This window comes from Psammomys obesus, unplaced genomic scaffold (genome assembly GCF_907164565.1).
Source record: "Psammomys obesus unplaced genomic scaffold, mPsaObe1.curated_primary_1811, whole genome shotgun sequence".
NCBI classification, from domain to species: domain Eukaryota; kingdom Metazoa; phylum Chordata; class Mammalia; order Rodentia; family Muridae; genus Psammomys; species Psammomys obesus.
Window position 1 is genome coordinate 888,305 of NW_026590598.1, and position 27,847 is coordinate 916,151.

Genomic DNA, 27,847 nt, shown 5'->3' on the forward strand with positions numbered 1-27,847 from the left:
CACTCTTCTATGGCCTCTGCAGCAGCTCCTGCCTCTAGGTTCTTACCCTGATTTCCCTTAGCAATGGACTGTTACCTGGAAGTGTAAGCTGAAATAAATCCTTTCCTCCCCAAGTTGCTTTGGTCATGTTGGTTCATCACAAAAACAGTAGCCCTAACTAGAACAGAAAATGGCGTTCAGAGCTAAACGTTAATAGAATACTTTGTCAATAAAAACTATAAACAAGACTATTAAAGGTTAAATGGTTTGCCAAAAGCCACACAGCCACTGTGACTAATCAGGCTTTCTGAATATAATCTTCATTTATTATAGAAGCAAACAACTCACCGTTATATTTTCTAGATCAAGATGCTTATTGTGCACAGTTTCACACAGTCTTCGGATTTTTTCTTTGATTTTGTTCATGTCTTTTTCATTCAGTAGCTTAGCTGAAGAAGCATCTTGTTCCAGTTCCAAAAGTCGAATCATGAGATCTAGGCTGGCCCTATCAAGATCCATGTTCAAACGATCTCTACTCAATATGTACATGAGAGCAGCTGTACAGAGGGACAGATTCTTCAACAGATCCCAAAAGAGAAATATTCATGAAAGCAATTACTAACAACTTCAAAAAACAAGGACATTACTGACATTTATAAGCTAAAACGTCTAAAATTCCTATTGCCAGTTTTTATGGAGACCATAAAAATGCTTGACTCACTGTTCTTCCAAAATATCCTGTTTGATAAATAAAACCCTGATTGAAAATTGTTTTCTCGGGGGTTGGAGAGATGGCTCAGTGGTTAAGAGCACTGCCTGCTCTTCCAAAGCACCTGGGTTCAATTCCCAGCACCCACATGGCAGCTCACAACTGTCTATAATGTCAATTCCAATGGATTTGACACCTTCACATTAATGTACATAAAAATAAAAAAATTAAACAAACAAACAAAAAAAAGAAAATTGTTTTTTCCTCTAATGAATGTTCAACTAGAATATAAATTTAACTACTCGTTTCTTTGGAAACTTTTCCTAAATTAGGTGTTTCTAGAAAATTTTGTATGTATAATATATATTATATATTATTAATATATAATTATATATAACTATATAATATTATATATAGCATGTAACTATCTCCTTCTACAATATACCCTTTAATGTTCATGATAACAAAGATAAGTCAATTTTTTGGTTCAAAATGGTTTATTATTTGTATCAAAACACATTTTTTCCTCTGTAAAATATAGACAACTGAGCATGCACCAGTATACAGGGGACTGAAATAAAGTTAACTAGGGGCTAACAAGATGACTCAGTAGTTAATAGTGGAAATGAGTTGCTCTTCCAGGGGACTCTGGTTCTAGTCCCAGCACCTACAAGATACTCGTTCAAAACTGTCTATAACTAGTTCCAGGGGATCCAATGCCATCTTCTGGCTTTTATAAGCACCTAGTGTACAGACATACAAACAAGCAAAGCACTCATAAACTAATAAAATATTTAAAAGGAAAGAAACATAACTAGCTTGAATTCTTTTGTTTTTTTGAGACAGGCTCTCACTATATAGCTCTGGCTGTCCTAGAACTCACTATGTAGACCAGGCTGGCCTCAAACTCACAGATTCACCTGCCCCTGCCTCACAAATGCTGGGATTAAAGGCAATGCACCACTACCTCCAGCTGGATTTTCTTCTTAATGTTTTAAGCCAGCAATTACTATTATTTTGAGACAGGGTCTTACTATGTAAGTCCTGGTTGGCCTGGAACTTACTATGGAGACCAAATTAGCCTAGAGATCTACTTGCTTTTGCCTCCTGAGTCCTGGAGCCAAAGGAAAGCACCACAAGGCCTGACACTTCTTTGTTGGGTTTTTGAGACACCTACTCACTATGCAGCACTGGAACTCACTATGTAGACCAGGTAAGATCGGGGTACTGCTTCTGCCTCCCAAGTGCTGTGATTAGAAGTGTGCAACAGGCTTTTATTTTTTGACAGGGCATCATATAACCCAGCTGAAGGCTGGCCTTCAACTTCTGTAGCTCCTGTCTCTCCTTCCATAAACACTAGGATTACAGGCCTGCATAAGAGCTGGTATATGCCATGCGAGCGAACAGACTCAGGGCTTCATGCTTCCTAGTCAAGCACATTAGCAGCTGAGCTACATTTGTAGCCCCTAGTAACTGCTTTTTTAATAAAATATTAACAAAATGTGCTTAAAATACCTTTCTAGGTGGCATGTTTTAATATTTAAACAGTTAGCCTTTTGGTAGCCTATGAATGCATTCTATATTCAAAAATATAAGAATTACAAATATGTATAAACTTTTCCCTCATTAACATAACCTAAATAATACAGTAAGAACTACTTATATAACATTTAAATTTTATTAGGTACTCTGTAATCCAGAAATGATAGTGTAAGGGAGAATATATGTATCAATATATAAATATTCAGCCTTATTGTCCTAGAATCAGTCTCCCACAGATACCAAGGGAGAGCTGTGTAATTCGGTGCATTTGGGATATGTCAACATTTGAGATGAGTTTATATTTATTATGTTCAGCAACACAATATGTAATTAACTACTTAAAAGAATATAACTTTGAAATGCCCCAAGTACAGACTCTCTAGATACTTGAGCAGGCAATAGATGTGTGTATGTGGCTGTGAGTGCATGTGTGGGCACGGGCACGTGAGTACGCACACAAGCATGCATGCCTGTGCATGTGAGTGTACTTGCTCAACATTACAGCTAGAGTTACAGGTGGTTGTGAGCCCCTCACATGGGTGAAAACTAAACTCAGGTCTTTTACTACTAAATCATCTCTTCATCTACATTTAATCTCCTTAATTAAATGTTTATGAACCATCTTTTCTTTTTTATTTTTTTTAAATTAGGATGCCACAGTAAAGACCTAAGGGACAAACTAACTACGCAAAAAATAAGTCAAGACTATGGCTAACTGGTCAATGAAACAAAGTAAGCATTTCTTGTCTTTCTGTCCTCATTATTCTGTGTCTAGCACAACTTGAGTACAGAGGAATGCTCAGTCACTTTAATTCCATTACTTTTAGTTTTAGAAAAATTGCTATTAGATTAATTCTGTGCGACTCAATTTGAATTTAGAATGTAATTTTCTTTACTACAAGGCCACCTCAACCTATCACTGGTAGGTTAGGTATTGACTATTTTTGTCCTAACTTTTAATGACATTAATATTAACTTTGGTTAGGTAACCTTTACTGTTTATTATTTTTCCTTTTCATAATTCAGCTATCTTCCAGATCCAGTAATAAAACAATTATTTTAAAATCCTGGCTGTATTTCAAAATGCTTTTCTATGCCATTAACATCAAACAATACCAAAAGATGCTTCTGAATAGAGAAAATAATTTTATAGTATAAAATATTCAGTATAGTATGTTAACTGACAAATGAATTAGTATTTTAATAATATAAACTATTCTTAAGAAAAATGTCTTAAGGTAATGCTATTTATAAAGCAAAAATATATGGCTATTATTTCTTATCAAGCACATAAACTCAGCTTTTAATGCACTTATATGAATAGCCAATGAAGGTATTTTCTGATATAGTCAAACATTGTAATTTTTCGATAATAACCCTCAACCTCAGAAACTTAAAAATACCTGATGGTGCTGGGAATCATCCAAGGTTTTAAAGACCATTGCAACCATTCCATGTGCTCTCAGGTGCATTCGAAAACTGGGCATGGCACATTTAGTAGCCAAGCTGATTACACTAGAAGGAAACAGACTATGTTAGGACAGCTAAATATTGCTAGGATATGAGCTGTAGTTTGCATAATTCTAAAGAAGCAACTAAGAAGAAAATAGAAGGCTTCAAGTACTGCCAACACAAAAACACAAAAACCATGGGCAAATCAAAATTTTAAAACATGTACCAAGGCTTCAGAGTGTGATTGGGCACACTACATTTATAAAAATGAATAGCATGTCTGTAGTGTATTCCTCAAATCATCACTGCCACTAAAATTATAAAATTCTACTTATCTTTTATAATGCTGCTATTATATAAAAACTGGAAGTAGTTATATTTGATTGGATATATTCCAACTAACAATAAATAATACAACCAAGTCAAGGTATTCAATTACCATATGTAAAAGATGACCAATGTCACTCAATCATTCTGTCACTTGGTGTCAGAAATTCCGAGATTAAAAGCAAAACAAAAAACCTCAACTCAGATTCTTTAGTATACTACTTATTCTTTTAGCATTTGGAAACTGAAGACTACACTATACCAAAAAGAAAACATTTTAACTTATCACTGATTATCAACAACAAAATTTTTAAATGTCTGACTTTATTAACAAATATAAACCCATCTAATTAAAAAAAATTAAATGATATAGTGTACACAACGTTATAAAATGTAAACTTAAGATCTTACCTAAGGCAACGTGTGTTTAGAGGCTGAGTACTCTTTAAGCCACTTAACAAGTATTCAATGTCATCAGTGAACTCCTGATTTTCACCAAATTCCACCACATCATTGAAGTGCTTCACATGCTGAACAACAGTATATAACTGCCAAGAAAAAAAATAAGCCCACCTCTTTTGTTAACTATGAACTAGAATATTTATAGGCTCACTGTACTTAATAAAAAGCCTATACAATCATTCATTAGATGGCAAGAAAAATGTTTTTAAATCACTAGTACTGCTAGGACAAGGTACGTTTGTGGTTCAAAACTGTGGCTATCAATGTAGTGATACTTGTTTAAGACAAAAGGCTAAATGTTACACATAGAAATCTATCCACGTGCAGTAAAACTATATATGGCTGCTTACTTCTTTGTCTTCTTTTCTGCATTTCAGTGCAGTAACTATATCTTGGTAGGGCTGAGTAGGTATTGTCACAGTTTTTATCACTTTGAGTGGTGGTGCAGGAGCCTTAAAAACTCCATCATCTTTTTGATTTGGTTCCTTTGAAGACAGCCTCACCTATTAATAAAGGTATTAAATTAGTTGTTCTAAGCAAATATATTTTAAAAGGTAACATCTTGTCTATGTGACAAATTTAGCTTTTAAAGAGTAAATAAAAAAAAAATTTTAAGGGGAAGAGGGAGGCTGCTGAAAGGTCCTAAGAGATAATTTAAATTCCATGCACTACTAAGACTTAAATGTTTTACACACAAAAGAACCACTTGAGAAATACTTCTAGCTTATTTAAACTTCGCATTTCATATCATTTCTTTGCTTCCAGGACTGTTAACATAATAAAAAAAAATCCACAATTGCATGCATTAAGTAGCAATGATAAGCAACGTAGACAGGGCTTCAGAAAAACTGCAGCAAAGAAATCACAAAAGTATAGGAAACTAAAGCAATATAGAACACAAAATATTAAGTTGTAATAAGAACAAGGCATGTTTCAGCATCACAATTATTAGTATATATAATGGCGACTTCGTAATCAATTTAAGAAAAACACTATACTGTGTTTAGAAAGAATTCTACTCTTGGAGCTGAGGATGAGCTTTTGCCAACATACAAGGCCCTGAATTCAATCTCTGGCAACACAAATACATCCTCCTCAATCCTCAAATTTTTGTTAATGTTCTCTAAGAACCCATTCCTTTGGTAGCTGCAATGACCGAAGCATTGCTTTTAAGCTAAGAGTTTTAACCTATGATACTACTAATACTTCTGTAGAAAATACACTTTCATAGGGGCAAAGAGGACCTCACTATGTAGCATGCAGCCCTTCAATTTAAGATCTGAGCCTCCTGGTTGCCTGGATTGTGGGCACCATACCTAGCAAGAATATTGTATGGAAGTTTTGTTTGGAAAGTATTAATGGAATGTAATTTCAGCTCTATGTAAACCAAATTAAGAAATGAAAGTCATTTTAAGATATACAAAGATAAATATTCAGGCAAAATGCTCTTACACATAAAGTAAAAATTTTAAAAAAATTCTTAAAAAGGCAGAGGGCCCAACCTTAAAAAAAAAAAAAAAAATTCCATATTGTAAAATGTACGTCTACAATATAGCTTTGGAGCAGGAGACTGGGTCTTGCTACACAGCTCTCATTAACAATGAACTGGTAGCGATTCTTCTATCCCAGTACTTACTGGGATTACAGATATGAGGCACCATGCCTAGCTTTATTTTAAGTTCTTAGGATCAATAGGCTAGGGAGAATGTTCAGTTGGTGAAGTGTCTGTCCTGTAAGCATGAGGACCTGAGTTTGGATATCTATACTTAAAAAAAAGGTGTGGGCAAAATAAAATCAGTACCCCAGCAGTTTGGACTGAAGAATGATGGATCCTTGGAGCTCATTAGTCTAGCTGAATTAGCCAAATTTCATGAAACCCTTTCTCAAAAAATTAGGCAGAGGTGAGATTGTTTAGCAGGAAGGGATGCTTGCCACACAAGCCTGACACCCTGAGTTTGATTTCCAGAACCCATATGATGTAAGAAATCACTCTTAAAAGTTGTCCTTTATTGGGTGCATACACACCTATCCGCACTAGCACAAACACACACACACACACACACACACACACACACACACACACATACTACCACACACAAAGAATCAATACTAACACTTCATATGAGGAATACATTTTCTTAAACCCTAAATACTATAAATTCTATGAAAAGTGAATTTGAATCATGATTAAAAGCTTTCTTTTATTTGTTGTTTTGTTCTGAGATAGGGTCTCAGTATGAAACCTAGGTTGGCCTTGAACTCCTAAAACATTTTAATTTGTAAAGCTTTCAATTATAACCTTGTAAGAATAAAAATTAAGATAGTAACTATCTAGATCAATTTATAACTTATTTTTAGAGAGAAGAGTAAAACTTTACTTACTGTGACACTCTGAGATTTTACTACTGGTGGTCCAGGAAGTTCTTCTGAGTCTGGATGGTTCCAATGCCTGGCATTATATACAGCTTTTGTAGGTGACTAGTGAAATGAGAAAAAGATCAACTACTTCCATCTCACTTTGTATCCCTTATAAAAAGGTCTCATTTATATAGAATAACTGAAATGTATAAACATACATCTTAGACCAAAATAGATGTTACTGCCATATCTAAATCACTTTGGTATTTATCACAGAATTGGCAACTACACTTCTGTGCAAACAAGCAACCAGAAGAAAGCACTTGAAATTGCTAATAAACACACACACACACACACACACACACACACACAGATTATATAGCAGTTGTCTAAGAGGAACATAAAAAACAGAGAGCTAATTTGTGTTCCACCTATTCTGTATACATGTTACCCAGAAAACCTAATATAGTCATTCCATGAGTTCATAAATTACTTAGATATAATAACAAGTAATCATTTAATGCAAATCTACTTCCTTAAAAGTAATAGAAACAGAAGATTTGGCATTATAAAATATTTGTTGTATAAAGTACTTTCTTGGAGATAAAGAAATGTCCTAATGAGTACACATTCTAGCAGTGCTAGCCTGATGACTGGCGTTAAGTTTCTGGAACCCACAGAAAACACTGCATGTGGCAAATATGTATCTGGAGTCCTAGCACTTCTACAATGAGACAGAAGAACTGGCCAGAGGCTTGGGGACCAGTTAGCCTAGAGTATGTGGCACAGTAGTAGCAGAAATAAGAAAGAGCCTGCCTCAACAATTTGAAAGTCAAGAGCCAACTCCTAAGAGTTGTCCCCTGACCTCCAAAACCTCCACATTCACACACATTCACATGCACAAAAGATAAATTTTTAATAAATGTCTTGAAAGTCTATTACATGCTGCGTGTGGTGGGGAGACATTTTTAATTCCAGCACTCAGCAGGTAGGAGCAGGTGGATCTCTGTGAGTTAGTTCGGGGCCAGCCTGGTCTACTAAGCAAATTCCAGATAGCCAGGGCTACACAGAGAAACCCTATCTAGAAAAAACAAATAATAATAATTAATAATAAGAAGAAGCAGAAGAAGAAAAGAATAAGGAAGTCTAGCATTTGATGTACTTGATTCAACATGCTCATTTGCAAAACTTTATTCCTCATACTAGTCATTTCTGCATCATAATTTTCTTTTGGTTTTTTTCAAGACAGAGTTTCTCTGTGTAGCCTTGGCTGTCCTGGAGTCACTTTGCAGACCAGGCTGGCCTCACCTGCCTCTGCCTCCCCAATGTATAAAAGATATAAAACTTTTATTTAAAAAGAATTTGTATAAAATCCTACTTCAAGAATGGCCAAATATTCCTGTTCCTATTACTCTTATAAACTAGATTTGCAGTAAGTAATGAGTCATTCTTAAATAATGTATGAACTCATGCAATAACTTGATCAGGTTTTCTGGGTCACATGTACACACAGTAGATTTCACATAAATTCTAAAAACTATCTCTGTTCACGGTCATCGTAGACAACCACTATACAAGCTGTATGTCTGTTAGTTACTAAATCCTTGATTTAAGCAACCTCTAGTACCTTAAGTACATTCCGCACCCAGGTTATGATTACACACTGTTAGTATAGACCTGTATCCTAGGTTGGAGGTGTGGCTCACAGTACACCTACCCAGCATGCACAAGGCCCCTGGTTCCACCCCCAGCATTGTAATAAAGTCAGAGACAGATGTGCTTCAAAGTGCAAATATTCTGCTGATTTTTTTATTTATTTATTAATTTTTAAAAAATGAGCATTGGTACTTTGCCTACTAAGAGATCTGTGTACCACATGTGTCAGTTACAGACAGTTGTGAGCTGCCATGTGGGTGCTGGGAATTGAACCCAGACCCTCTGAAGAGCACTCGGTGCTCTTAATCACTAAGCCGTATCTCCAGTCCCCCATTCTATTTCTTTTAAGAATGCACTGACTCTAGGTAATAATCTTTGGGTTAAGAAAAAGGCTAATTCTCCACAAAACAAAATAGCAGGACAATGCAAGGTTCTTAACTAAAACATTCTTAAGAGCAAGCAAAACACTAATTACTATTTTAAGTACTAAATACTACTAACAGCTATTTAATGCTGGGCCAGCACTTTCATTTAAAAAAAAAAAAAAAGGAATGTGTAGTTTATCCAACATACAGGGGCTCAGACCAACAAAAGGAAAGCTGGCATTGAAACATTCTATAATGAAGAGTTAAGGAAAAAAGGCAGATTGCACATCTCAAAATGGACTGAAGCATAATACACTAAGTAACTTATACTAACTAGGTCATACTAGATTTAGAATTTTTTTTTAGTTAGCATGGTATTGTATGCCTGTAATCTCAGCACCCAGGAGATACAGGATTAAGGAGTTCCAGGCCAGTCTTTCCTACATAGAGAGTTCAAGGCCAGTCTGAGCTACAAGAACTTTTCTCACATAAAAACAAAGCAAAAAATAAAGACAAAAAACAAAAAACAAAACAAAACAGGCACAGTAGCACATACGCCTGTAATCCCAGCACTCTGGGAGGCAGAGGCTGGCAGTTCTCTGTGAGTTCAATGGCAGCCTGGTCTGCAAAGCAAGTTCAAGATAGCCAAGGCTACACAGAGAAATCCCATCTCAAGAAGAAAACAAACCATTTCTTATTCTGTGTGTTGGCTGATACCATCAACTTGATGCGACCTAGAACCACCTAGGAAACAAGCCCCTGGGCACAACTGTGAAGACTTATCTGATTCAAGGTAAAAAGACCCACCTTGAAAATGAGGGGCACAATTCCAAGGGCTGGGCACTAGGACTGCACAAAAAAGGAGAAAGTGACCTGAGCACTAGCATCCATCTCTGCTTCTTGAATGGGAATGCAATGTGGCCATCTGCTTCAAAGTCCTGCTGCTAGAACTTCCCCACCATGACAAATTATACCTTCAAAATGAAAGCCGAAACCTTCCCTTCTTGTTGGGTATTATGTCAGAATAAGAAAAGTTAATATTATTCAGCATGTAATTCAATGAACCTGTAATTTGTAAAGTTTCTGATGCTTACCATTTTAATGCTAATGTAGAGCAGTGTAAAAAATAGATCTGACAGGAATTTTTCCTTGACTTTTATTTCCTTTTTCTTGTTGTTTGAGACAGGGTTTCTCTGTGTAGCCTCTCTGGACTAGCTTTGTCAATCAGGCTGGCCTTAAATGTCTCTCTGTCTCTAACTCTTTGAGTGCTGGGATTACAGGCATGTGCTACCATGCCTGTAAAAAAAAAAAAATTCCAAATTTTACATAGGACTTTAACATTTTTTAGAATTATGTTAATGTTTTGTCTACATGTATGTGTCTGTAGATGTACATGCCTAGTGCCCATAGAGGGCAGAATTGAGTATTAGATGCCCTGGAACTCGTGTTATGCATAGTTGTATGTCACCATGAAATCACTGAACCATCATCTCTCTGACCAGTTGCAGGGCTTATTATAGGGGAAGAGAACTACTAAAAGATATACCTAACTAAATAAATAACATATGAGTATTAAATAGGGAGGAAGAATGGGAAAGAACACCACACTGTCCTGAGCTCAAAGCAGCATTCTGTACAAGAATTCCACAGGCTCCAAATGTGAATTGTGTAAGTAAACACTACAACATCTGATATGTCATATTCTAATTTTACATAGTAAACGTGATTTTGTAAAGTAACAAAAAATGGGTTAAAGAAAGAGTAACTACAGAGCCACCAACTTTTCCTGAAAAAGAAAATTCATGAACACCATGAAGGAATCTGGCTAAGTCTTAACTAGGTCATTCATACTATACCACCAGGGTTATCTTAAAAAATTTTTTTTAACTTTAGAAGCAGATACATAGCACAGTAACCAAATTTCTCAACTTTACTCTGTTAGACAATTTATGCCTTCTGTTTGCTCTTCAATCTAAAAAGAATACTTAGAACAAATGGAAATGGTAGGGAGCTTTTATGAACATGCTAACATTCTAATGATTTAGAACCATGTAGGCATGTTTCAGAAGAGCCATCTTACAACATTCTTATGTTTGTTTTTATTTATTTCTCCAGGAATATAAATGACAAATAACAATTTTACATGCAGTAATTTACTACAGTTAAAGAAAAAAATAAACCAATGATCAACCGACAAGAGTGACTTATGCATGAGTGAAGTTTCAATGAAAATGTAAAAAAGTGTTTATTTATAAGGACAAAGTCAAGAGTGATTTAGCAGACTATTTCACTGAGTTACAATTATAAATGATAAGAAAGAGTTCTGGGGCTAGAGAGATAGCTCAGCAGTAGAGAGTATTGGCTGTTCTTCCAGAGGACCTGGGATCAATTCACAACACCCACATGGCAGCTCACAACTGTCTGTAATTCCAGTTCCAGTGGATCTAACATAGACATACATTCAGGCAAAACATCAATGCACAGAAAATAAAAATAATTTTTTTTTTTAAAGTAGAGTTCCTTCATGAAGAACAAAGAGTAAGGGCATTTTGCTATTTCTCCATTGAGTTGGCTTTTAAAAGCATGTGTGTTGAGGACAGGGAGAGTTGCACCATTTTTATATCACGATTTCTCTCTCTCTCTCTCTTTTTATTTTTTTTTAGCAAAATCAAATTCTTAAGTTTTAAGTAAGACTATAGTAAAGACAAAAACAGTAAGCTGGCTATATTTTGGCCAAGTTTTATCTACAAAAATTTCATAAACAGAGCAAATAATTCTATCAGCATACGTACATCTAGATGAACATTCAAAGTACTGCAATATATAACTGTGCGCCTTTAGGTATAGTGCCTTAGTAGCAATGTGAAAAAAAGAAAGGGGAAAGGAAAAAAAAGTCAACAAGATGGGGGATAGCTAGATAAACAGAAACTGGGGAGTCAATGACAAAAATGCTACCAACTTAAAATTACTTTAGGATCTATTTGATGGCAGCTATATCAAACCCAAGACAACAATTTTAAACAACATTCCCTTGAGGCTAGGATTATGCTGAATATACAATTATTTGTCAACACTGGGTATGGAAACACTACATATCCATACTTTTAAAAGGATCAGGGCTGGAGAGATGGCTCAAGGGTAAGAACCAGATTTAATTCCATGAAACCACTCACAGTGGTCTGGCTTCAACAGAAACTGCGTATGTACACAGTGCACAGATACATACGCAGGCAAAACACCAACATACAAGTGTAATATTAAAAAAAAATGTTTTAAAGGAAGCAATTCAAAGAACGTAAACAATCAGCACATGAGAGAATGAAACTAACGTAAAATAGAAATCTTAAGTCAACTTCTTACATATTAATACTTTCAAAAGTATATGAGCAAAGTAGAAAAATCTCATAAGCCAGTCATGGCGGCACCCACCCTTTAATCCCAGCACCCAGAGGACAAGGCAGGCAGCTTTCTATTATAGTCTACATAGAAAGCTCCAGGGCAACCAAGGCTACCTAGTTAAGACCATGTCTCAAAAACAAAACAAAAAGCCCATCTAAGAAGAGCCTATGTTTGCACTCAGGATGATTTTGGGATACACAGTAGTTTCAGGTCAGCCTAGGATACAGTGAGTAAGAACCTTCCTTTTCTTTCTTTTTCATTTCATGTGAATTGGTGTTCTGGCTGCATGTATGTCTATATAAGGGTATCAGATCCTTTGGAGTTAGAGAGTTGTCAGCTGACATGTGGGTACTAGGCATTGAACTCTGGTCCTCTAGAAGAACAGCCCATGCTCTTTATCCATGATCCACCTCTCCAGCCTATCACGCCCCTCTCCCCCAAGATAGGATCTCCTGAGTAGTCCTGGCTGTCCTCGAGCTAGCTTTGTAGACCAGGCTCACAGACTCCCCAAACTCACAGAGATCTGTCTGCCTCTACCCACATCCACCCACCCACTCCCCAGCTGGGATCAAAGGCATGGGCCACCACTGGCTGGCTGAGACCCCTTTCTTTAAAAAAAGGTTCAAACAGGCTATGTTAGTGGTTCACACCTTTAATCCCAGCACTTGAGAAGAAGAGGCAGGTGGATCTCTTGAGATCAGGCTATTCTACAGTGATTTCCAGGACAGCCAAGGCAACATAGAAAAACCCTGTCTTGAAAAACAAAACAAAGCAATTTTAGCTTGGTGCAATTTTAGCTTTGAGGCCAAGGCTACACAGAAAAACCTAAGTGTTGCAGGATATTTGCTCCCATTGTGAACCTTGAGATTGTGAACTGTAAAAACCTGTTTCAGTTTGATGTGGCTCAGCCTAACACACACCTTTAACCCAAGAGCTTTCTGATTACTGTAAACAAATACTTGTAGTTTTGGCCCTATCATAGACCTTTAATTCAGAGCTAAATAAAATTAACCCTAGGTCAAGAGGTGGAGCAAGAAACCAACTGACAGGGGTTAAACAAAAAGGAAGGACAATGAGTTGAGGGTATTTAGTACTGTGGAGAAGGAACTTTTGGATTTTCCTTCTGGGTTCAGTAGGAGGACTATCTGGGTGCTTTCTCTGCCTCTCTGAGCTATCAAGTTTTCACCCCAGCATCTGACTCCTGAGTCTTTATTGATAAAAATTGAATGATTGGAATATTCTTTATAACAGCAGCTATTTTTAGTTATTTTTACAAAAAGAAAAACAGACAATAAAGCTAATAACCTATAAGTGGTGGGAAATAGGACGGTACAGATCTCAAATGAAGTGATCTTTAACTACATTTTACCTTTTTATAGATTTTACTTTTAGAAAATGTTAATATTGTACATACCATTCACTAAAAATGAAAACAGAAGGGATAAAAAGGTAAAATTTAAAGCAAACTAGAACCTAGAAAGCTATTCATATTTCAGATAAATAAAGGAGAAACCAACTGAACAAGAAGCAGGCACACAAAACTAATCTCATTTAATTTGTAAACATAGTATTTGACTTCACACCTTTAACCTACTTAACTCCACAGTGCGAGGGTTATAGGCACTACCTTGCATGGCTTCCCCAAACCTCCCCCTATAGGCGCTGGGTCTGATCTTTATAGTTGCCTAGAAAGTACTTACCATTAAGCCATCTTCCTCGGCCCCAAATCCTGAATATCTTAATTGTTGTACTGCAGTGAATAAGCAAATACTTTAAAAATGTTACAGCTTTGAGTAAGTATGATGCTAAAGCTCAGTCAACAAAAGGCATAAAAAATTGGGGGATAGAGATACTGAAGATATCTGGATGAAATCAAGGCATGTGCACATGTTTCAATCTATATGAGTGTGTATTTTATATGTATATTTGACTATATACATGTATGTTCCCTAACTCTGTTAAAGGAGTCAAAAACTAACAAGAACATAGCTATTGCACAAAACTTGGTCCCATGGAACATCACCAACTACTTCCCAGGACTGGACTTAGCAGAAAGTACAAGATGAACCTGTTATTCAGAGTGTGAGAAGTTTCTCCAGAATGATAGTCATGTCATGGGGACCAAATACCCAGTATCTGCATGCCTGTTTCCCAAAAGGTCAGAAGAGGGCCATGGAGCTAGTTACAGGTGACTGTGAACGTCTATGTGTGTACTAGAAATCAAACCCAGGTCCCTCTACAAAAGCAGCCAGTATTCTTAATTGCTGAGCCATCACTCCAGGCCCTATTTTTTAATTTTAAAACCACCTAAACTGAGGCTGGAGAGATGCTTCAGCAGTTAAGAGCACTGGCTGCTCTTCCTGAGGACTTGTATTCCATTCCCAGCACCCATATGGTGACTCAGCCATCATCTGTAACTCCAGTTCCAGAGGATCCCTTCTGCACCTATGGATACCGGGAACGCACAAAATGTCTTTATATGTACGCAGGCAAACACTAACACACACTTAAAAAACAAAAGAGCACCTAAACTGATGAAAACTAAGAGCAGTACTTTTTAGTATTTTAAATGAGACATTAATGAAAAAGGGAATTATATAGAAAAATATTTTAACTTTCCAAAGTATTTTTAGCTTATTACTTACATAGATCAACAATTTAGAATACCCACTTGGGTATTCAAATACTATTGCTCTAAGAGAAAGATAATGCTAAAACTATTTAAAATTCTAGTTTGGAAAAAACATTATTCTAGCAAGCTTTAAAAAATATTCTCTTTATTTCTTCTGGTATCCCTGAACAGATAGCACAGAGATCATACAAAGACAAAAAGCCAATCTGACTTTCTCCCACACCCAGGATCAGCCAGATGTCTTATTAAAGTACTCTGGATCATCAATCTACCAACGGCAATTAGACAGCCATGACTTAATTTTTATACTCTGCAAGCATTCCTCATTATCACACCAGTTCCAGTTTTTTCTTTTATTTAGGCTTCATGTGCATTAACATCTTAGGTGTGTAATTTTTAGAAATCACCACCACCTAGATGTCTGAATCCTAAAATGGTAGATAAATCATCAAATACAGGAAAAAAGCAGTACTCAGTAAATACATTAGACAAAAATAAGCTGTTTGGGGGAGAGTGAATTCTAACTGCTAAAACAAGCACTGTGTGGAAGAACATTTGTTCTTGGGTAAGAGGTAGAAGTGCTTGTCCTTTAAAGTCTCTTCAGTTACAAGATTCTGTTTTAAAATGGAGAACCTAAATTAATTTCAGAAAGTAAAGATAATTTACAAAATATAAAGCTATACAACTTTAAAATTATAGGCTCATACAATTACAATTTTATAATGCAAATTAGTATATACTCTTGATTTATAATGAAAAGTAAATTTTAAATCCAATTGCCTAAAGGTTACTATCAAGTGTCATATTGAATGACAGAAGGAGAGAAAAAAATTTAAGTCCAAAATGTTCCCTTAGACAGACAAAAGATAGGCCCAGATGGGCCCAGTATTAAACTACAGAAAAACACTGAAAAGTAGTGGTTGAAATTTGAGAATTGAAACCACAACTGATCTTATATTAGTTTCTTCAAAGACCCAGAAGCAGTCTTACTTGCAAAACAAGAATAGCCAACATCCCAGGAAAAATGCAACCTTCAAAGCACTGAAGGTAATTCTGACTAAGTATGAAAACATTGCCTTAGAAGCAAAACAGGGATAAGGAGGAGTTGAATGTAAAATGGGCAGAGCAAGCAGAAGAAATCATATCTGTAAATCAGCACATGTATGACAGCTGAAAATATGGGAGGTAGGGAAATAGTAGCCAAAAACCAGAAACTGGTTAACATTTCATGAACAAAAGCACCAAAATTTCCAAATGATCACTAAAGCCTAACCAAGTTTACTTAAATCCATTTATGTTCAAGTCTGATTCCTAAAATCCCTTCATTTTTCTAACTAGCAAGTAACTTTTTTTTAACATATGTATTAATAACTGTTTTGCATCCATTTATACATATGCACCACATGTATGCCTAGAACCTGCAGCGGTCAGATGAGGGTGTCAGATCCCTGAACTAATGATAAGAATCACCATGTGGGTGCTGGGAATCAAACCTGGTTCTCTGGAAGAACAATAATGCTCTTAAACTCTGAGCCACACTCTCACGCCCAGCAAATGAGTCCTCTCCTCCCCAACACAGGGTTTTCTTTGTGTAGCCCTAGCTGTCTTGGAACTTGATCTGTTGTGGACTACACTGGCCCCAAACTTACAGAGATCCACCTGCCTCCAACACTAATGACTTTTGTTTTTGTTGTTGTTTTTTGTTTTGTTTTGTTTTTTCAACAGGGTTTCTCTGTGTAGCCTTGGCTTTCTCAAATCTCCCTTCGTAGACCAGACTGGCCTCAAACTCACAGATATCCACTTGCCTCTGCCTCCCAAGTGCTGGGGTTAAAGGCGTGTGCCACCTCTAGCACAAATGACGGCCATTATTTCAACAATGTTTTAAACCAGTTTTCTTCACCCTTCTTGTTTTTCTATAGCATGTAACCTCCCGGACAGCCCTCAATCCTAATAAAAACAACTGCATATATGGTAAGGCAAAAACTGTATAGATGACATGTCTAATAAAGTCAATGCAAAGCTGGAAAAGATGGGTCAGTAGTTGAGAGCACTTGAACAGGACCCAGGTTTGGTTCCTAGCAGCCATGTGGTGGTTCATAGCCATCTCTAATTCCAGTTCCAAGGAATCTGACAAACTCGTCTGCCCTCTTTGGGCAACCGAGCATATGAGTGGTTTGCACATACTACATTCAGGTAAGACACTCATATACATAAAGTAAATATTTTTAAAACATTTTAAAGAAAGTTTATATTTCTAATATGAGGTAGAGAAAAGGAAACTGTATCTCTAAAGTGAGAAGCCACTGACAAATATTAAAGACTGAATAAATGGTTAAACATACTGAAGATAATAACAACCAGACATACAAAAGCATTAAGGATAGAATAAACCTGGTATTGAACCAGACGTGAAACCACAAGTACCAGTGTAAACTCTAGGTTCTATAAAACTACATGTGCAATCATACATAAAAACACAATGGGGGGGGGTGTAAAAATATATTGATCATAAGTAGAAGATAAGCAAGGCCCTAAGTATAAGGTGTTAAAGTCCATAGCTAACAATAAAACAACAACAGGTGTATGTATATTTTTTACATATACCGAAGTTTTCTCTAGAGGGGAACACAGTATTTCCTCTAGTGTTCCTACCAAAAACATGGCAACTAAATTGAAACAGAGAAAGCATTAGACAAATAAATACAGGTTAAGGCCACTCTACAACTGTTGAGAACATTTCCTACATCCACTCACACCCACTTCTCTCCTAGGGTAGCTGAAAGATAATTTACATAAAAATTCTTGGAGAATTTCATTTTCTGTGAATCCTAATTACTCATATAAAAGAGAAGGAGGATTTATTTCTCTTCAGGAAATAAAATACTAGAGTTATTGTTACCAGAATGCTTTATTCACACTGTCTTTCAAGTGTGTGCAATCCCATAGCTTTTTAAGCTTTTAAAAAAAAAAAAAAAATTCAGCGTAATTTCCTTAATTTTCCTGACACTATAATATCATGTCCGTCAATACAGGAGCAAATAGGTCTTCTGCCGATTTGTTTTCCATGACCTGATTTACTTTAGGCCAGATGAATCACTTTAAAATCAGGTCAAGTACATGTAGAGTATTACCTTCTTAAGCTGTGTAAAGAGCAAAGTAAAAGCTCTCAAGATTAAGTTTAAAACTAAATTTAAAAACCGAACACAGGGCTACAGTAGTAGAGTGTTTACCTAGGACACATGAGGCCTTGGGTTAGATCACTTACACCATAAAAACAAAACAATAGCAAAAAATTAAATACAAATAAGCACACATGATTCAATTAAATACTGAAGTAACATAAGGAAAAAACAAAATTATCAGGGAGTTATACTTTGTTTTGAGATAGGATTTCACTTTTATGGCCCTGAATGGCCTACAATTTTCTTTGCAGATTGACGGGCCTTGCACTCACAGAGATCCACATGCCCCTGCTGGAATTAAAGGTCTGTTCTTAATTGTTTGCTTTGTTTTGTTTTAAACTCACACAGGGTCTCTGCTATGTAGCCAGGACTGCTTCAAACTCATAGCCAGTCTCCTGTCTCAGCCCAATGAGTGCTAAATATTACAGGTGAGTGGCACCTTGCCCAGTTTCTGACCAGTACCCTTAGTAAAATACAATCTCACTATTTGCTACTGCCAGTAACAATCATTAGTAACACTACAAGGTGGTTGTCAAATACAAAATTTCATCACATCAGGGTTCACAAAATGGCTCAGCAGGTAGAAGCACTTTGCTATGCACACCTGATAAGGATTTGAATTCCTGGATCCCATAATAAGAGAACTAACACCAGAGTTTTGTCCTCTGAAGGATATTACATTTGAATGGCTTCTCCCCCAATACACTAAAAACATTTTTTCCAACTCTGCTATGCTAAATTTAAGGTAAAGCTATCAATATAAACTTACAGCTTATTTTTCAATGTATTTCCTAGCTGTCTGATGACAGAGCTTATCAGCAATGAATGGAGTTAGTCCTCAGGTATTTTAAGTATTTAGCCTCCTCAAAAAAAAAAAAAAAAAAAACCAAGAGTCCCAAGAAAAATAAATTCTTTAATCAAAAAACAACAAAAAAAGTACATGATGAATCTCAGTCACTTTATTGTGCAGAAAGCATAGAAGTATGCAAAGATGTTGTGGTTATATAAAAGAGAAACAAAAGCTAGAAATAGTTTCCACTAGCCATATCTAAAGCACCTATGGCACACAAGAAAAGTCAAAACTTATCATAGTACATTTAATATATTTTTAAAGTTTAATATACACATATATTTAAGGAATACAAATAATGTTCTAATAAACATGTACACAGTGAAATGACTAGTACAAGTTAATAAATTAATGTATATACAACTATTATTTTTTGCAGTGTGTACTAGAGTCTAAAACCTACTTTTAGCAAATTTTCAATATAGAATATTAACTATCTCTGTTACATATTAGACTTTAGATTTACTAATTCTGTTTCACTGTACCTTTTACCAACATCTCCCCATTTCCTTTGTTTCTATGCAAAGGAATAACAAAGCCAGGCATGGTGTCATTATTCTATTTTGACATTTTACTTCTTTTAGATTTGCCATAAAAGCAATGTCATGCATGGCTTATTTTACTATGTACAATGCTAAAAAATAATAATTATTTACTCTGTCAATGATGGGGAAGAGACTATTTAGTATTCTATTTACTAAATATAGAAGAAACAATTGGAAAATTTTTACCAGTCTGCAACTGTCAGTGTAACAAATGAGGGCAATAGAGGTTTTGATTGTCTGGGTAAGAACAGTCCCCATAGGTTCATATCTGAATACTTAAGTTATAGTTTGAGAACAGTTTGAAAAGGATTAGAAGGTATGGCCTTGTTGGAGTACTGTGGCCTTACAAAAGGCTACCACTGGAAGTGGGCTTTGAAGTTTCAAAGGAAGAGAGGAACTGTGTGTATATGTATGTGTGTGTGTGCGTGCGTGCGTGTGTGTGTGTGTGTGTGTGTGTGTGTGTGTGTGTTTCTCTCTCAGCCTGCAACTTGTGATAAGAGATGAGCTCCTGGCTACTTCTTTAGCACCTTCCTATGTGCTTGCTGCTACTCTCTCTGTCATGATAATGAACTAACCCTTGACACTGTAAGCAAGCCCCCAAATCAATGCTTTGTTCTATAAATTGACCTGGTCATGGTGTCTCTTCAAAGCAATAAACAGTAATTAAGACAAGGTTTAATACTAGATGCAAACAATAATGAGTTAAAAGACATAATGCAGAATAGGATATTCACATGATGCCAGAATAGTTCTAATTAAATTATAAAAGGAAAATGTGGTGCCTTTGTTTTGAGCAAAGCTCATGATCACAACCTTGTTAGTTATTCAAACATAGTAAAGGCCAAGAATGCACATAAGGCCCAAGAGTCCTCCCATACTGTGGAAATTAGGTGAGGATATAAATGAAAATATATTAAGAGTGGAATAACCAAAAATTACAGAACTTCAAATGTAAAGAAATATATGCAGGGAGATCCAAGATAGCGGCACCAGGAGAACACTGTGTCTGAGGCACAGGACAGAGTGTCTGCACAGCAACCAGGAGACTGAACTCTGGGCCCTAAAACACCAGCGATTGTGATTCTTGGATGAGAGGAAATCCAACTGTAGGAATCAATCAGGACTGACCTCAGGTCACCCAGTCAATCCCTGGAAAAGGTCCCAGGGACTGGCAGGCATACAGCCACCAGCCCAGAGCGGGACCTGCTGTTCACCCGAATCACCGTACCAGACAGAACTATGGGCCCCAGGACAACAGAGACTGAGTTTCCCTATTGGGAGAAAACCCTACAACGAGGGAATCAGCAGGTCCGAGCTTAGAGCTTTCATTTAAGCCCCCCCCTCTCCCCAATACACACCACAAACACACACAAACATGGAGAAGTTCTTGGGAGAAGTTCCTGGGTTCCTGCAGCAGCGCTCAGTCACCAGCTTGGAGTTATTACTCACCTGCTTACTCTACACTCCACTCCAGACAGAACTGTGGACCCAAAACACCACAGACAGGGTCTCCCTGTTGGGAAGACAGCCCACGGTAGGGGGTAAACACCTGGTCTAACCTCAGTACACCCAGCTCAGAAAAAGTTTAGTTTCTGGGTTCCCGAAGGCTCCAGGCTCTAGCCTCCTACTACACGCCTGAAAGCTGTGCTCACTTGCCATTGATTAGCACTTGGGTACTGGGGCACAGAACTCTAACCTCAGACCTACAAGAAGCCTGGGATCCCCAAGATCAGCCCCCAGATACTGCTCCAAGGGGCAATCAGTTTTCCATAACTAAACTGACCAAACCGCGGCTCCCAGGTTCTTCAAAAGGGCTGTGCCTAGAAAACAGTGTAAGAACAACAGCAGCAGCTCACTAAATTCAGAGCAAGAAACCCCGCAGCAGGGCAGCTGTCTCTAGGAATTCTATGGTGAGAGGAGACCCCCCCCCCTTAATAAGAAAGACCACAGTTACCACTCAGGTCTATACGCCTGAGTTGAGCTGTGGCAATTCCTGAGAAACACCGGCCATTCAGTGACCATACCCAAAAAGCTGAGGAGGCTTCCTTCAGGAAAAATCATCTTCCTGCCAAGGGGGATTCTCCCCGGCCCAGTATTAACAGAAGCTAACCAGAAACTAACAACCCACACCTAAGATAGGCCAACTGGTAGAGGCCAGTGTAAAAGCTCAACCAACAAAAGACAGAGCAATATGGCATCTCCAGAACCCAGTACCCAAGGTCAAGCAGCCCTGGACACCCCAGCATAATTGAAATTCAAGAAGATGACCTTAAATCTATGCTTATAAAGAGGATAATAGAGGAAACAAATAAAATGGGTAAAGAAACAGAAGAAGATAAAGTCAAACAGATTATGGCCATCCATAAAGAAATGGAGGAAGCTAAAGACAAACAGATTATGAACATCCATAAAGAAATACGGAAAGACGCAGCCAGTTTGTGGCCTTTAGAGAGGAAATAATTAAGTCACTGAAAGAAATAAAAGAAACAGAGGAATGTTCAAACAAACAGCTGAAGGAATTGAAGGAAAAACGAGAAAATACACTTAGACAGGTGAGGGAAATAAAAAAAAAACAGCTCAAGATCTGAAGATAGAATTAGAAAAATTAAAGAAAACACAAATGGAGGAAATCATGGAAAGGAAGAACTTAGGGAAGAAAACAGGAACTACAGAGGTAAGCATAATAAATAGAATACAAAAGATGGAAAAAAGAATTTCTATGCTCCAAATACAACAGCACCCACATTTGTAAGAGAAACATCAATAAAACTTAAACTACACATGGATCCCCACACATTAATAGTGGGAAATTTCAACACCCCACTCTCAACAAAGGACAGGCCATCTAGACAGAAATTAAACAAACAATGACTCTAACAAAGGTCATGAATCAAACGGACCTAACAGACATCTAGAGAACCTTTCACAGAAACACAAAAGAATTTATCTTCTTCTCAGCACCTCATGGAACCTTCACTAAAATAGATCATATAACTGATCACAAAGCAAGCCTCAACAGATACAAGAAGATTCAAATAATCCCTTGTATCCTATCTGACCACCATGGACTAAAAGCTGGACCTGTACAATAACAAACAGCAAAAAGCCTACAAACACATGGAAACTGAGCAACCCACTACTCAATGACAGCTGAGTCAGGGGAGAAATAATCAAAGACTTCTTAGAAATCAATGAAAATGTAGGCACAACATACACAAACTAATGGGACACAATGAAAGCAGTGCTAAGAGGAAAATTCAGAGCACTAAGTGCCTTCAAGAAGAAATTTGAAATGCCTCATACAAGCAACTTAAAGGCTAACCTGAAAGCCCTACAAAAAAAGAGAAGCAGACATACTCAAGAGGAGTAGATGGCTGGAATATATCAAGCACAGGGCTAAAATCAATAAATTAGAAACAAATAAAACAATTCAAAGAATCAATGAAACCAAGAGCTGGTTCTTTGAGAAAAATCAACAAGATAGACAAACCTTAAGCCAAAATAACTAAAAGGCAGAGAGAAACTGTCCAAATGAGCAAAATCAGAAATGAAAAGGGGGACATAACAGACAGTGAGGAAATCCAAACAATCATTAGGTTTTACTTCAAAAGTCTATATGCCACAAAATTTGAAAAGGTAAAAGAAATGGACAATTTTCTTGATCGATTCCACTTGCCAACACTGAATCAAGAACAGGTAAATCAATTAAATAGTCCTATATCACCGAATGAAATAGAAGCTGTCATCAAAAGTCTCCCATCCAAAAAAAATCTTGGGCCAGATGGTTTCAATACTCTTCAAATTATTCCACTAAATAGAAACAGAAGGAACATTACCAAACTCATTCTATGAAGCCACTGTCACCTTGATACCTAAACCTCACAAAGACCCAACAAAGAAAAAAAAAATTTCAGGCCAATCTCTCTTATGAACATTGATAGAAAAATACTCAATAAAATACAAACTAAATCCAAGAATGCATAAAAAATATCATCCACCATGACCAAGCAGCCTTCATCCCAGGCATGCAGGTGTGGTTCAGTGAATGAAAATCTGTCAATATAACCCACCAACTTCCAAGTGTATATATAAAAATTTTCCAGAGATGGTTGTAAGAGGTGGAAGACCCAGCATGGACCACTGCATCAGTTGGAGTGTTTACCTGATTAAAATAAGAAAGCAAGCCAAAAATCAAAACGACCCTGAGATTTTACCTTAAACCCACCAGAATGGCTAAGATCAAAAACTCAAGTGACAACACATGTTGGACAGGATGTGGAGAACGAGGAACCCTTCTCCATTGCTGGTGGGAATGTAAACTTGTACAAACAGTTTGGAAATCAATCTGGCGCTTTCTCAGACAATGAGGAATAGCGCTTCCTCAAGATCCAGCATATATCCAAAAGATGCTCAAGTTTACAACAAGGACATTTGCTCAACCATGTTCATGGCAGCTTTATTTGTAATAGCCAGAAGCTGGAAACAAACCAGATGTCCCTCAGATGAGGAATGGATACAGAAATGTGGTACATTTACATAATGGAATACTACTCAGCAATTAAAAACAAGGAAATCATGAAAATTTCAGGCAAATGGTGGAAACTAGAAATGATAGTCTTGAGTGAAGTATCCCAGAAGCAGAAAGACACACATGGTATATACTCACTTATAAGTGGATATCAGACATATAATACAGGATAAACATACTAAAATCTGTACACTTAAGGAAGTGAATCCAGAAAGAGGATCCTGGTAAGATGCTCAATCTTCACTCAGAAAGGCAAACAAGATGGACATCAGAAGAGGGAGAAAACAGGAAACAGGACAGGAGCCTATCACAGAGGGCCTCTGAAAGCTCTACTCAGCAGGGTTATCAAAACATGCTGAGATTCATAGCCAAACTTTTTGCAGAGTGCAGGAAATCTTATAAAAGGGGGACCTAGAAAGACCTGGAGGGAACAGGAGCTCCACAAGGAGAGCACAAGAACCAAAACATCTGGGCACAGGGGTCTTTTCTGAGACTGATGCTCCAAACAAGGACCACACACGGAAATAACTTAGATCCCCTGCACAGACATAGCCCATGGCAGCTCAGTGTCCAAGAGGGTTCCCCAATAATAGGAACAGGAACCATCCCTGACATAAACTCACGGGCTGGCTCTTTGATTACCTCCACCTGAGGAGGGAGCAGCCTTAACTAGTCCACAGAGGAAGACAAAGAAGCCAGTCCTGATGAGACCTGATAGACTATGGTCAGATGGAAGAGGAGGAGGACCTCCCTATCACTGGACTGGGGGAGGGGCATAGGAGAAGATGAGGGAGGGTAGGTAGGTAGGATTGGGAGGGGATGAGGGAAAGGGCTACAGCTGGGATACAAAGTGAATAAACTTAATAAAAATAAAATAAAACTGGGGGGGAAAAAAAGAAATATATGCAGTTATCACCAGTGAAGCTCTGAAAAAAGTTTAACCTAATTCTAGTCCAGGATGCAGATTTACTAATTTACAGCTTCCTAAACCAACAGGGGAGAGCAAGTTAAATAACATCAAAGAAATAGATAGCTTCTAAATGTGGAAAAGTCCTAAAGTCAAATATCACAACCTCCTAATAAAAATAATTGAAATTCTTTTTAAATAAGAATCTATTTAAATAAGGTCTACATAAGAACAAAATATACCAAATTGCTACAAGATTCTAGTTGGAAGAGGTAGGGAGGAGAACTTAGGACATTCTGTGAACTTCCGATGAAGACAGAATATGAATTAGGTGTTAATTATTTTTTAAAAGGATTTTTTATATGTTTTAGTCTTATAAGTAGACGGAAAAACGCTAGCTAGAAATAAATACATGCAGAGATACGGGTTTCGTTGCTACTTCATCTTTTTATATACCTGAAATTTTTCAGAATAAAAATTTTGGAACACAGAATAAATGCAGAATACTACCCAATTATCAGGTCTCAAAGTATAGGCCATGGACACTAGTGATATTTCAAACTCTTTCAGGAGACTACAAATTCAAAACTATTTTCATAATTACAGTATTATTTATCTTTCTCAGTGTATTAAAATTCCTATGGATGGTACTGAAGCCATAGTGTGATGGTGTCCTGGGCAAGAATCTATAAAACTTTCAAATATAAAGCTTAAGAATTACCAACTTTATTAAAATTCAATGTTCTGTGTGATAAAACAAATGTGCATAAAACACTTCCATATACAACTTTTGTATACCTTCCATATACAACTTTTTTGTATACCTAAACTACTTTTTTCAGAAAAAAATCACTGTTTTGTTTTTGTTTTTTGAGACAGGGTTTCTTGTGTAGCCTTGTTTGTGCTGGACTCACTGTGTAGACCAGACTGGCCTTGAACTCACACAGATCTGCCTGCCTCTACCTCCCAGAGGGCTAGGATTACAGACATGCACCATCACACATGGCAGACAAATCATTCTTTACTTCAAAGATTGACAACATTCTTATTCAAACTTGGGTACCTGGCAAAAATATTTGTGTAAAGGAATAAAGTGAGACTGTCACTGTCAGCTAATTTCCTTACGGCATTTGGTGCCAATGAGAAAAACAAAATCAACTCTTGCAAAAACTAAAATTCTGGAGAATTTAATTTATTACTGTGAACATGACTGCTTTCTAGTACTATCAAAATTTTTTGGTTTGATGATGTTATTAACAAGATTTTTGATTGAGCACAATGAACTGAGTCACATTAAAAATACCTGCATAACAAGAGTGACTAGTATATTTTCCAAACGGCCAACATATATAGAGTTATAGGTAAAATGCCTATTCAAAACATAAGGGAAGCCAAGTGGTGGTGGCACACACCTTTAATCCCAGCACTTGGGAGTAGAGGCATGTGGATCTCTCTGAATTCAAAGCGGCCCGGTCTACACAACCAGTTCCAGGACAGCCAAGGTAACATTGAAAAACCCTGTCTAGAAAACAAACAAACAAACAAACAAAACATACGGGAGAGTAACAGATTCTAATGTAACAGTATGAAAGGCTGACATACATGCGTTAATCTTTAAGAAATTCAAATTTAGCCAGGCGGTGGCGGCACATGCCTTTGATCCTACTAGCACTTGGGAGGCAGAGGTGGATCTTTGAGGTTTGGCTATCCTGGTCTACAAAGCAAGTTCTAAGATAGCCAAGTCTACACAGGAAAACCTTTTCTCAAAAAAGAAAAGACAGAGACAAAAAAGATTCAAATTTAAGTTTTGGTGTAGTACACCAAATATTTGAAAATCATTTGAAAAGGTTATCTAAAACACAACCATATTGTATGTCTACCTTTGATTTTCTTCAAATATTTCAAACAATTTAGCACAACAAAATATACTGAATGCAAAGACAAGAGAATTCAACTGTTCTCTGCTTCTCTACCTGCCAACCCAGGGTCTCACATAGATAATCCTGGCTGGCCTCAAACTCATATTTCTCCACCTTTGCCCCCCCAGTGCTGGGATTAAAGGCAGGAGCCACCACACCAAGGTTTGAAGTGTCTTTTTTTTTTTTTTTAAAGAGCTTGCCTTTACAGGGAGTCACAAAAATAAAAGTAAAACAATGTTATTCTTTCTACATTTTTTGTTTGAAATTAAGTTTTCAAACAAACTATGTTACCCTGTCACTGGTTTAATTACTTTAGTAGATAAATAAATAAATAATTTGGGGTTTGTTTAACGTTTCTAATCTGTGGGTTTTTTTTTTTTTTTCCTCTTTTACCATGCTTATTTGACACAGGGTCTTGCTATGTGGCCCAAGTTGGTCTAGAATTTGTAATGCTCCTGCACCAGTCCCCCAATTGCTAAGAACACAGATGTGTGCCGTCACACTTGGCTCTAACCTGATACATACTGATAGCAGCCATGTAATTAAAAGCTCTTTGGGGTCCTCAATAATTTGTTAATAATGTAAAGTGGTCATCCCTAAATACACATACATATGAGCAAATCTAAAGAACTCAGCAAGAAATTTATATATACGTATGTACTCTTGTGTGTGTTTATCAGTAAGTAAGGAAGTCATGATGTTGAGGAGTGGGATAGTACAAGACAGAGAGAGAAAGGGATAGGCAGAAATTATGTAAATATAGTCCTTATATACAGAATCCTCTACCCCCAAAATAAATAAATGTTTAAAAAAATGTAGTGATTGAGACCTCCCCTGCCCACTGATAAATACTGCTCTGAAAACTAACATACTTCATAAAGAATTTTATAAGAACTAGAAGTGCATCTAAGCAGCTGTAATTACTTTGAAGATACCAAATGGGCTTTTTACAAAAGTAAAAGAAAAAAGTAAGACTATAAAAATATATTTACATTCTAGCTGTGTAAAATTAATTCAACTGGCAAGAACAAAGGT

At 36.9% G+C, this 27,847-nt stretch overlaps 1 protein-coding gene across 6 annotated transcripts in view; it reads right to left on the bottom strand.

Moving 5' to 3' along the window:
* Positions 1-27,847, bottom strand: part of Wapl (WAPL cohesin release factor) — a 70,418-nt gene that overhangs the window by 19,875 nt on the left and 22,696 nt on the right. For 5 of the 6 annotated variants that reach the window (XM_055607985.1, XM_055607981.1, XM_055607983.1 and 2 more), the window contains 5 exons: positions 6,854-6,949; positions 4,822-4,974; positions 4,421-4,557; positions 3,634-3,745; positions 328-555 (listed from right to left, as the gene is read on the bottom strand). In XM_055607985.1, the coding sequence (XP_055463960.1) occupies positions 328-555; positions 3,634-3,745; positions 4,421-4,557; positions 4,822-4,974; positions 6,854-6,949 (726 nt within the window). The remainder of the gene's footprint in view (positions 1-327; positions 556-3,633; positions 3,746-4,420; positions 4,558-4,821; positions 4,975-6,853; positions 6,950-27,847) is intronic. The other variant, XM_055607986.1, reaches the window with a different exon arrangement.